The sequence below is a fragment of the Dreissena polymorpha genome, chromosome 2, assembly GCF_020536995.1.
Source record: "Dreissena polymorpha isolate Duluth1 chromosome 2, UMN_Dpol_1.0, whole genome shotgun sequence".
Classification (NCBI taxonomy): Eukaryota; Metazoa; Mollusca; class Bivalvia; order Myida; family Dreissenidae; genus Dreissena; species Dreissena polymorpha.
Genome location: NC_068356.1, coordinates 138,787,443 through 138,800,249, shown reverse-complemented (window position 1 = coordinate 138,800,249; position 12,807 = coordinate 138,787,443). Strand labels below are relative to the sequence as shown.

Below are 12,807 nucleotides of genomic sequence, written 5' to 3'. Positions count from 1 at the left end.
ACATCTATTAGACCCTTTTTGAGAAGGCCAGTGTTCATCTTCCACAACTCCTAAATATGTACAGTTCACAACCTTAGTTAATCTTTTTACACACCCCTAGAGTGATTTGTTGAAATAAAAAGTTGACTTGACATATTGACCTTGACAGAAAAACATCAACATTGGTCTGTTAATAATTTCAGAATATAAAGTATTAATGTCTTGATTGTGATAACTGATATGCATTTGACATAGATTAAAAAATGACTGTTGTAGATAAAGTTTTATATATGTTGTCCTAAATGTTGATCTAACAAATTATTGTTAATTTGAAGCGATGTTAAATGTTTGTTTTATTAACTTTTTTCCAGTAACAAATATCAGTTATTTGTTAAATTAAAACAATAGTGGTATCTCTCAGACCTTGATATTCAGAAAAATATGTGAAAGTAGAAGATTGATATGCGTTAAAATCTTGCTGAACATTTTAGAATCCAAAGTTTAAAGTGAAAAGGAACGTCAAGGTAACTTTATGGTGCGACTCAACTAGAACATAGCTGAAGATTTTAGAAACAAGAGAGAAAAAAGGGGAAAACTAGCAATACTTTTGGTTTGGTCTTTATGTATTTCTACACAGGCATTGGGTGAACACTTTACAATGCAAAAATGTGTTACAGGTTATAGTTACATTATTACATGTGTTATGAACTTTCTTTAAATTTCTCAACTTATTGCTTCTAGCGTTTTCTCAGCCTATAATGATAAATAGAGTATATTAGTTTGCCTTCAGGGTAATACCATTAACTATTGTTCTCAGTAGGGACTAAAGTGAGAGAATAAATATTTTTATGAGTGTTTGCACAAGTGAAATTGTGTAGATTTTCTCATTTTACAGAGCAAACAATTCAAGGTATTACCCCAAAAGCAAACTTTTTTCTATTTATTTCATGCCTTTTAGACATTTTATGCCTGTACTATTTTCTGATTGATGTGTACTTAAACAATTTGCTTAAGAAATCAACATTCCAAAGCCATTTGGCTTTTAATATTTGCCATTTATGCCAAACATGAGAAGAAACCAGGTAAAAATTACCTAAACATCAGCAAGAAAAGGTCATAGTCACAGTAAATGGAAACATAGATGTCTTTTTGTGAGCAAGGTGAACACATAGATTTATGATCCTTAAAATGCAAAACTCATAGGTATAACGTGTTATCTTCGTATATTTTTTTGTTAATGCTAACTTTATTGATTTGGGAAGGTGGCCTGGAAAAAACGGGTGGATTAGTGTATGCTGAACACAGAACAAGCTTTAAAGCACTGTAGAATTTTTGAATAGCATTTGTGCCAAAGTGACAAGATCTAGATGTCATCTCAGTTTAACTATTACCCTCCTGACATTGTCTTCTAGTCACCTTTTCTGAAGACGACTGAGGAAACCCCAAAGTATCGTAATTAACAGGACAGGCAATGTCAAATTCAATATTGAGTGTTGAGAGGTGTATGTAGCTTGTAACTGTATATTTTACATTAACTGCTATTTATCTTAACTTAATTATCATTTACTATGAATGACATGCATCAAAACTATATTTTAAATGAATGTGAAATTTTAAGTGTCCCTAGTCAGGCTGGTGCGACACATATACAGATTTCTGTCTCTGTTAATTCAAAATTTCATTATATAGCATTAAATAAACCTTACTTTTATCTTGATCAAAAGTAATGTGGTTCTAATCATCTCTATTTAATTGTTTCATTACCATTATGTTTATGATATTCATAGAAAAAAAAGCCATTTTACGTAAGTTGCAACAGAAATATATCTTGCTATTTTTAGTAAACCATAGTTCTCTTAGTGCTAAATACAATGTATTGTTTGTCAAATTAGATAGGTCATATTTGTTTGCAGGCTATGGAGCGGTATAAGGTTCAAAATGTTATGATTTCAACAATTTTATATTGTATTTAATATTGGTTTATAGTTCATTTTGATATTACATTCATTTCAATATTGTAAGTTTTTTGCTTAAATTACTTTTTATAAAAAACATTTCGCTTTTTATACGCCCGTCTTGAAAAAACGGGACGTATTATAGTTTCACCCTTGGTGGCAGGCGGGTGGGCGGGCGGGTGGGCGGGCGTACGGCTGCGTCCACAGCAGTGTCCGCTCTCTAATTCAAATAGTTTTCATCCGATCTTCACCAAACTTGGTCAGAAGTTGTATCTAAACAATATCAAGGTCAAGTTCGAATATGGGTCATGCCGGATCAAAAACTTGGTCACAGGGTCACTTAGTGCATTTCAAGGATTTAGCATGATGTCCGTTCTCTAATTGAAGTAGTTTTCATCCGATCTTCACCAAATTTGGTCAGAAGTTGTGTCTAAATGATATCTAGGTCAAGTTTAAATATGGGTCATGCCAGGTCAAAAACTAGGTCAAGAGGTCACTAAATTAGTGCATTTTAAGCTTTTAGCATTGTGTCCGCTCTCTAATTGAAGTAGTTTTCATCCGATCTTCACCAAATTTGGTCAGAAGTTGTATCTAGACAATATTTAGGTCGAGTTTGAATATGGGTCATGCCGGGTCAAAAAGTAGGTCATGGGATCAATAAGTGCATTTCAAGGATTTAGCATGGTGTCTGCTCTCTAATTGAAGTAGTTTTCATCCGATCTTCACCAAATTTGGTCAGAAGTTGTGTCTATATGATATCTAGGTCAAGTTCAAATATGGGTCATGCCCGGTCAAAAACTAGGTCACTTAGTGTATTTCAAGCATTTAGCATGGTGTCCAAAACCTTCAAGCAGGGGTATCTTGTGACAGTTTGGAACTCTTGTTTAATGTTATCAAATATCAAGAATAATCTGTATACATGAAGAAGCAAAAAAACAGATGTAAACATGTAAGTGAAATAAGTAAAATTGAAATAACAGTTTTACCAAAATAACACTCAACAGCAGGCTGCAATGTTCATGATTTTGGTACATTTCATTTAAGTATTAAATTTAGAATCAATCTTAGTTTGTAGTATGTGTAAATGTTTGTGTTTCAGCAGCTTTTTGGTTATGACATAAACAAAATACAAATATTTTTTTTCTGCATGGTGAATGGCATTAACTGAATGTTCAGGAATTCTGCAAATGGAATTTGACCTAAACTTTCATTAACAATGTTTTCTATTATTATGATATAGGCATAGAAAATGTGATTTGAAATAACTGAAAAAGATGCTGATTCCTAAACATTCAGCAATAGAAATATTAATGATTTGTTCAGTTTGATAAGCCGATTACAAAAACAACACAGCCTGCCTATTGATAGAATTGCTGCTTCAGACATGTAGAGGATTATGTGAGCCTGGTTCTGGGAAATCATGGGCTTAATGCATGTGCGTAAAGTGTTGCCCCAGATTAGCCTGTGAAGATTGCACATGCTTATTAGGGATGACACTTGCCGCCTTTATGGAATTTTTGGTTTAAAGGAAGTCTTTTCCAGTTTAGGTAGTAAGTTCCATACCTGATTAGCCTGTGTCGACTGCACAAGCTAATTTGGAAGGACATTTTTTGCACATGTATTAAGCCCAGTTTTCCAAAAACTAGGCTCATATGGTGTATAGACATGTGTAGTTGTATGGTGATGGTTGATACAAAGTGCCACAAGGAAGCAGTAATGATGTTTTAATTATGTTACATAACATTCACTTGTTAATGATCAAATTCAAGCTATAACAATTGAATGTAATTTGTTTACCTTCAAACTTTCTAGATATGTAGACATTCAGTTAACATTTCATATATGATGCCAGATAAAAGAGTTTCCTTTTTATATCTAATTCAGGCCCCTTTTTTATGTTGCCAGTAGGGTGGCATATAGCAGTAGGACTGTCTGTCTAGCAGTTTGTCGGTCTGTCCTGCATGCAGTTTTCCAGTGTTTTTTTACACGACACTTTCAGATAATGAGATGATTTTTGGTATGTGAGTCTACCTACATGACCTACACTGGCTACTGATATGAGTTTTGTTCTGGTCCATTGATTTCTGGTGGGAGGTTTCTATGCAATACTCTCAGATATTTATCTGATTTTTGGTATGTGAGTCTACCTTCATGACTTAAAGATGAAAGGTGAGTTTCTTTTTGGCCCATTGACTTTTGGTGAAGTTATGTGGGTTGGTCTTCGAAATTTTCCTTTTTTTCAAAATGCTTTCAGATATGCAGCTGATTTTTGTTATGTGCAGTCTACCTACATGACCATCAGATGAAGTGCGAGTTTTGTTCCGGCCCATTGATTTTTGGCGATGTTCTGGGCCTTTGACTTGAGAATGTTCAATTTTCGGGAGTTGTTTTACACAACGCTTTAAGATATAGAGATGATTTTTGGTATGTCAGTCTACCTACATTACCCTCAGATGAAGTGTGAGAAGTTTTTTGGTCCATTGATTTTTGGCGAATTTATGGTTGTTAACCTTAGACATTTTCTCTATAATAACCATTTTTGAGTTTTTTATGCAATGCTGTCAGATATTGAGCTGATTTTTGGTATTTGAGTCTACCTACATGACATACAGATGAATTCTGAGTTTTGTTCTGGTCCATTGATTTTTGGCAGAGTTGGAATTTTTTCTCTTAAATAGCTTCTGTGCAGCTTCAAAGCGCAGTAGGGGGCATTGTGTTTCACAAATACAGATCTTGTTGTTTCTAAAAAGTATTCATCTGTTATAAACATAACCTGTTGTTTATTTCTTTCTAACAAGATATACTCTTGCTAACAACTATATTTGTTATTTGCAGAAGTCCGCCCCTGCAGCTGGGGGCAAGAAGGGAGCCCCTGCAGCAGCTAAAGGGGCCCCTACCAAGGGTAAGGCGACCCCTGGGAACACCATGCTCACTGTCAGTGGCCCAAGTCCAGTCAGCCCACCCAAACCTGAGGATATCACAAAAGAGTTAGTGCTGGTCTAATGTAAAAACACACTCGAGCCTCGCGCTGGTATTACAGGGCTTTATGCATGTGCTTAATTTTTTCAGCCCAGATTAGCCATGGAGTCTACACAGGCTTACCAGAGACAAATCTTCTTCTTTCATGGAATTTTTCCTCAAAAGGGAGATCTCTTTTAAACAAAATTCCAGTTTAAGTTGAAAGTGTCATCCCTGATAAGCTTGTGTAGACTGCACAGACGATAACTCTAGGATTACACCTGACGCACATGCATTAAGCCCACTTTTTGCAAAGGATTACTTAATTTAATCTTTGTTTTAAACTCAAATGTAAAACTATTCAAAAAATTATTTGAATGATCAAAATCACATCTTCAGTATAATTAACGCCTTTTATTTACCAACACTTGTACTGCCCGATTTTGAAATAGAACATAGTAGAAACAGAACGTAATCTTTTATGTATGATTACAATGTATTATTCTTCATTCTAAGTAGTGAAGTACCGGGTATGCTTGATTGTTTCCAGTTCCACTGCGTATGCGTCTGCAGTTGGTTCCCTGTTGAGGCACTTCCGGGGCAAGTTCCAGTCCCTCACAGTTCCCTGCTATGTGGCATCAGGGGAGACAACCAACCCAGGAGAGCTGCCATACAGGTGGGCATGGGGAATTAAGGGAGTTGTAGGGAAACATTGTGACACAAACGAGTACAGACTCTATTGGACCCATTTGACTTGTAAATCTTACACAGAAATAATTTGTGTGCATACTGGTATGCACTCTAAAAAAGCATTTCTGTTTGAATACTTGCGGACTCACATTTATATGCATGATTATTCTCTTAATAAGAGACAAAAGAAATGATTCCGACACCTAAAATAAGTGTAAAAATAGTGTTGTGGGAGATGAAACTGAAAATTTGATTTAACACATTGAGGTTAATATATTTATTTTATATAAAATTTAAAGAAGAACTTGAAAAGGCTTCTTATATGTACATGTGCCACTTAAACTTATAAGAAGAACTTATTGGCCCCTTTGATAAAATGTTATTTTATAAACTTTCATATTATTGAGTTGAGAAGTATTAAATCAAACCTTCATACATACAAACTACATTGCAGCATTCACAACACTCTGTATGTGGAGCTACATTGCCCGACCGTGAAGCCATCACTGGTGGTGATATCCGACAGTGGAAAAACAACTACACATTTCGGTGATGTGTCGCTCGGTCAGAACATTTTCAAATCGGTCACCATTCAGAATATCTCCAGTAAAACAGTCGAGGTAAACACTTTGTGCTACTTTTAAAACCCATGTCCACACAAAAATATTTCAATGCATTCTTAAATGATATCAATTCTAATGAAATAAAATTATGTTTATTTCACTTAAAACTATTTAGTTTGTTAATGTTAATATTGTGGTATATGTTAATGTTCAGAAGTGTTCAGTGAAGACCGGATGTATACTTTTTGTATGCTTGGTACAAACAAAGTGTATTTTCTAATTTAATTTCTTGACTTATAAATAAATATCACAAGCTGTAGTGTGTATGGTAAATATATGATAACTACCAAATTATTTCTATTTGTCCAATGGAAATACTTCTTTTAGTATCGGTTTTTACAATTTCTACTAGAGAGGATTTCTGCAGAGAATTTTATAAAAAAGGATGGCGTCTTTTAAAGTGCAGTATGCACAGGCTAATCAGGAAGTCCTTTTCGGCATTTATGAAAATTTTTGATTACAGGAAGTCTCTTCGAAACAGAAATCTAGTTTAGGCGGAAAGAGTCGTCCCTGATTAGCCTGTGAAGACTACACTAATCTGGGACTAGACTTTACACTCATGCATTGCGCCCAGTATTCATGTTTCTCTTACCTGACAGCTGTCCTCCAGTGTGCTGGACACCAATGGTCCATTCCAAGTGGTGAATGCGTTCAGAGTGCTCCCCCCTGACGCCACTCACACCATGCTGCTGTCCTTCACCCCCAGCGCAGGACGCGTGGTAAGTTACCTGGGATAATTTAGTGAAATAATCACATATCACATGCTATACATTGCTTCCTTTGTTATACAGAGAATCCAAATACTCTTATCTTTCATGTATTTCATTATATTTTGAGCATTTTAAATGCATTATAGCGTACTTGAGCACAACATGCTAATTATGAGCTTTTGTCATCACCTTTTGTCTGTCTTGCCTGGTCTTTGTCAACATTTACTATGTTAATACTCTAGAGGATACATGTACTGCCCCATCTTCATGAAACTTTGTTAGAACATTGGTCTCAATGATATATCGATTGTAGATTAAACTACGTCACATGAGGTCAAAAACTAGGTCAGTTACCTACCAAGTTAAAGAAAAAGCTTGTGTACACTCTAAACGGTACATTTATTCCGCAATTTTCTTGAAACTTTATAAAAGAAATCTTCTCCTTCATGTGTGGATCCAATATGAAACTGGGTCTCTTGGTATCAAAAGCTATGGCAATGGGTTAAATTAAGTTAAAGCATGAAAATACTTTATAGGCTGCATTTTTTCTCTTATCATCATAAACTTGTTCATGATATTGTTCTAATGATATCTTGGCTGAGGTCTAAAATAGGTCTTGAAACATAGCAAAAGCTGATAAAAAAATTTCAGTACCTTTAGGTCTCAGTTTAGTGCCTGATTTATATGAGAATTATTTTCAACTCATTGTGCCATTTGTTGTGTTATATATTTATATCTTAATACTGCATTATAAATGTTGATATACACCTAACAAATGCATAATAGTGATGTCATTTTGTTGATTAGTTTTATATTGAGTGTAGTTTTCAGCCATTTTTTCTCATTTTTACTTTTAACATGAAAAGTGCAATAATTATGGGATTAATAGAATTCTTGGTAAGTGTTGAACACAGAAAAATTAATTTGCTCAGTAAAACCTTAACCATAATTGGATTGAACATTGTTTCTAAGTATCTCTAAACTAACATGTATATTTTTAAGCACAAACTTGGTTGTAGGCAATCCTTATGATGATCACATCTTCTTATATTGAAACATGTGAAAATAAAGGAATTCCAAGTGTCAAGGGATTGAGGCCTAGGGGATTATGTAAACTGGGAGTTTCTATTTTTCATCCTCTCTCAGGGATCATTCTCTATTGATCTTTCAAGCACTGGGTCTGTCTAGGAAAAAAACTCAACTGTCTCCAAAAGCTATTAATTAAATGGTAAATATTTACACCAATTCGTCTACACCTTTCAAAAATACTAACAGACATTTAATAAAAAAAAAGGGAAATCGCCCAATAGGGGCCATCTTGTTTGTTCTATCTGCATCTAACTTGGTCAGACTTTTTGTATAACCCGGTAATAATGTCTTTGCCAGATAATATTTGAATTCTTTGTGCATGTACTGATGGGTTTCAGGTAGCCTAAGCTAATAACTGCCTATCTTTGACAAATTCAAGCTAGAATATGAGCGTCTGCGGGAAAACTGGGCTTAATGCATATGTGTAAAGTGTTGCTCCTGTGCCTGTGAAAACTGCACAGGCTCATGAGGGATGACACTTTCTGCTTTTATGGCATTTTTCGCATGAAGGAAGGCTCTTATAAATAAAAATCCAGTTTAGGCAGAAATAGCTGTCCCAGATAAGCCTGTGAATACTCCAAAGGCTAATCTGGGACGATTTATGCACATGCATTTAGCCCAGTTTTCCAAGAACAAGTCTCATATAATTACCATGTGTTTTGTGTGTGTGTTCAGTTCCAGGAAGTGTTGAGTGTCCACTGTGAGACTGGTAGTCTGCACGTGACCCTCATGGGCAAGGGGGTCAGTCCCCTGGTCAGTCTGTCCCCTAACGTGGCGGAGAACGGGGTCATGGACATGGGATCGGTCCTGGCAGGGGAGTACCTCGAGAAGACATTCAAGGTGCAGTGGCCATTTTGTGTTATTTTTCTGTTATAAACATTTTTGTTTTTACATGAATATCCTCATCCAAAACTTATTCCATTTATAAGCCATTTAACATTTTTTATACAAAAAACTCCCAATATTGTAATAAATTTAAGCTTATACAAGTACATGTAGTATAACTTTTACGATTTCTTGAAACAGAGCATTTGAACAATCATTGGAAATAGTTTGCTACATTGTATGTTTGTGATGATTTGTTTCCTTTGCATGAGCTTGTTAATGTATATTTAATGGAGTTCAATGCTTATTCATAACTTTCAAAGTTACAATAACACACAGTATTGTTTGAATATCCCAAGAATTATATTGTTTGATCCTGGCTCTGGGGAAATGGTGTTTAATAATGATGTGTAATGTGTTGTCACAGATTAGCCTGTGATGGTTGCAAGACTTTCCAGGGACAACCCTTTCCACCTAAACTGGGTTTTTGCTAAAAGGAGACTTCCTTTAAACAAAAATACCATGAATTTCAAAAGTGTTGTAGATATTAGCCTCTGTGGATTTAATAGGCTGATCTGGGACAACACTTTATGCACATGAATAAAGCCCTGTTTTCAAAGAACATGGCTCCCATCAAACCCTGGTATGTCCACAGATGCAGAATACCTCTTCCCTGTCCATCAAGTATTCCATCAAACTGGAGAGTCTGTCTCTGCTACGGCACGCACACGCTCAAGAACTGCCGAAATTCCTCGCTGGAAAATCTAACACGCTAGTCGGTGTGCAGAACAACAATGGTCATAACGTGTTTGACCTTGTGCCCGCTGAAGGTTGCATTGAACCAGGTGGGAGCGTGGAGATTACCGCGACATTCTCACCGGACCACGCCAGTGACCTGTATTCTGATGGCGTTAAAATTGAGCTCTTTGGAAAGGTTAGTTTGTTAACACTTTTGTGAATGGTCCTTTTCTGGTACTAAACACCCTTAAAATAGAAATACGCTAAATATTACAATAACTTGAAAATTACTTGAGACATAGTCATGAAACTCAGTATGTACATGAAAAGCAATGTCAAGTCTACAGTCAATCTTGTGCTTGCGACCACTTGAATTAAGCGACTTTTGTCTAATGCAACCACTTTAAATCCCGCCCGAGCGTTTTACCTTTATTTTCATATTGTATTAAGCGACTTTTTTCTTACGCGACCGACCAGCGACTGCTGATTTTAGTGTATTTTGATGCCTGAGTCTTGAATTAAGCGATCGCTTTAAGGTAAAAGTGGTAAATCTGTTGACCGTTCAGGGATAAATCAGTGTTGATTGTTTATCTAAGCCGATAACATGAACGATGACACCTTTGTTGTGATTTCACACCAGCCATTTTCCTTGTCTCGATGACCGGTTCTGACCGGTGTTAATGCTGACTACTTATCAATTTTTGGTGTCAAATAATACAGTGAGGTATTGCCAACAGTCTACGGGTTAAAGAGTTTACTATCTGGGACGTTAAGTGACATATTTGATCGCCGATTTTATTGCAGAAACAATGCGCCGACGCGACAAACATTTTCACAGTCTTCTGGAGAGGTGTAAAAAATAAACTATTAATCGGTAACATGTAGCGAAATCTGTTCATTAAAAAATGTAATTGTTATTATGCTAATTAGTTTGTGTTAGAAAATTTTCCAATCAGGCGTGTTTATTTAGTTTTCAGTCAAGGTGTTTTATTTATTTCCTTATGTACCATAATCAAGTCAGATATATATAAGCTTACATTCAGAAATTGAATTGTCAAAACAGAAAGTATTAACGTTAAATGAGAAAATTTGGGTATTGGAAGTGTCTAAGAGTAAAAATACACTTAAATTTAATCGCGAATGAGTTTGGAGTCGGAAAAACCCATTTTCCGTGCAAACCATTTACATTGTATTTAGAATTAGAGAGAACAAATACAATTTGATTACAAAAGCAGAAATCGCTGTGTCAAAAAGAGATAATCCGATACCTGGATTTAAAATCAAAGGTCCCATCACAAATGGCCTTTTTTTTATTTAAAGACCATTTTATTAAGAGACCACTTTTGGTTACTCCCTTTAGTGGTCTCTAAATACAAGATTGACTGAATGTGTATCTTTATATTTAACTTAAGTTTAAACATCTGGTAAATGTAAAAAAAAATATATATTATGAAACAGGTGTTTGTTCACAATATTAAAAGGGAACTCCTCTTTTTCAAGTGTTATCAAAGTCTTTTTAATGAAGGTATCAGTTATAGAGAACAGCTCAAGTATTCTGCTTGTCGAAAAAAATGATATGTTTATTCAATAGAACAATATGTCAATAATTGTTTTATTAAGTATATACATACATTTGTGAACTTGATCAAGGGGGAGTCAGAAAAAAATAGCAGAGGTGTATTTTTGGAACAATCCAGGGGTCCGGGCTGGTTGTTGGGCCGCTTAGAAAAAAAATTCCGCTCAATAACTCAACCAGTTTAGATTGAATGATCATGAAACTTGGCAGTAATGTTTAAGGGCGTAATATACAATGTACTTGCTAGGTTGAATATAGAGTGAGATGGTATTAAAAACTTACGCATTTGGGCCCCTGATTTATGAAAATATAGCAAAATTTACCTTGTGTACTCTCAAACTCATCATGAAACGTGGCAATTATTTTGTCTGGCCATATAATCTCAAATAAGTTTGATAACCAGTCAAAGTGGGCTCTCTAGTTGCAATTACATGTACTTTGAGTCATGCAAAATTAAAAATCTTAATCTTGGAATTGTTAGCTCATCTATTTTTTGGGAAAAAAAAAGAGCTATTGTCATCACCTGAGAGTCGGCGTCCGGTTAATTTTTGTGTTTAGGTCCACTTTTCTCATAAAGTATCAAAGCTATTGCATTCAAACTTGGTACACTTACTTACTATCATGAGGGGACTGGGCAGGCAAAGTAAGATAACTCTGGCTGGCATTTTGACAGAATTATGTGCCATTTTTATACTCAGAAAATTGAAAGTTTTGTTAAGTTTTGTGTTTTGGTCAACTTTTCACCTAAAGTATCATAGCTATTGCTTTCAGACTTGGAACACTTGCTAACTTTCATAAGGGGACTGTACAGGACAAGTTGCATAACTCTGGTTGGCATTTTAACGGAATTTTGGCCCTTTTTGACTTAGTTGCTTTGAATATTTGGTTAAATTTTGTGTTTAGATCCACTTTACTACTAAAAAGTATCAAGGCTATTGCTTTCAAACTTCAAATACTTCATACTATCATGACGGTACTGTACCTGGCAAATTTAATTTGACCTTGACCTTTGAATGACCTTGACTCTCAAGGTCAAATTATGAAATTTTGCTAAAATTTTCATAACTTCTTTATTTATGATCAGATTTGATTCATACTTTGACAAAACAACGCTTACCTGACATACCACAATAGACTCCACCCAAACCATGCCCCAAGCCCCACCCCAGAATCCCCCCCCCCCAAAAAAAAAATATATATATTTTAATATATTTTTTTCCATTTTGTCTTATTTTTGAAAGATCATCTAATTAATTACCACACCCTCACACTATACCCCCCCCCCCCCACCAAAGAATTTTTCTTTGAAACATGGTTGCTGCATCCGTATGAAATTTTGGGGCGGAAATGAGGCGGAATTGGGACGGAAACTATTGTTTCCGCGCCGAATATAGGCGGAAATTGATTTCCGCCCCAAAAAGACCATGTCTCTTGAATATTTTCCAAGCGGAACTCATAAGCAATTCCGGGCGGAAATAAGACTGTGATGGAAGTTCATACTCATACATTTCTCTGGGGTGGATTTTCTGACTTAGGAAATTAACTCGGGCGGAATTTTATACTTATACATTTCTCTGGGGCAGAATGTTGGACTTAGAAAACTATTGATAAAGAATTTCAAAATGGGCCTTAAGATCATTAAAAAACAGAGTTCTGATTTCAGT

At 35.4% G+C, this 12,807-nt stretch overlaps 1 protein-coding gene across 4 annotated transcripts in view; it reads left to right on the top strand.

The window, feature by feature from the left end:
- The window catches only part of LOC127869182 (cilia- and flagella-associated protein 74-like), a 75,701-nt gene that overhangs the window by 52,280 nt on the left and 10,614 nt on the right, over window positions 1-12,807 (top strand). For 2 of the 4 annotated variants that reach the window (XM_052411513.1, XM_052411511.1), the window contains exons 32-38: window positions 471-503; window positions 4,770-4,921; window positions 5,443-5,568; window positions 6,037-6,202; window positions 6,805-6,924; window positions 8,680-8,844; window positions 9,485-9,763. In XM_052411513.1, coding sequence (XP_052267473.1) covers window positions 471-503; window positions 4,770-4,921; window positions 5,443-5,568; window positions 6,037-6,202; window positions 6,805-6,924; window positions 8,680-8,844; window positions 9,485-9,763 — 1,041 coding nt within the window. Of the gene's footprint in view, window positions 1-470; window positions 504-1,892; window positions 1,911-4,769; window positions 4,922-5,442; window positions 5,569-6,036; window positions 6,203-6,804; window positions 6,925-8,679; window positions 8,845-9,484; window positions 9,764-12,807 lie in introns of all 4 variants that reach the window. The other 2 variants (XM_052411512.1, XM_052411515.1) reach the window with 2 other exon arrangements.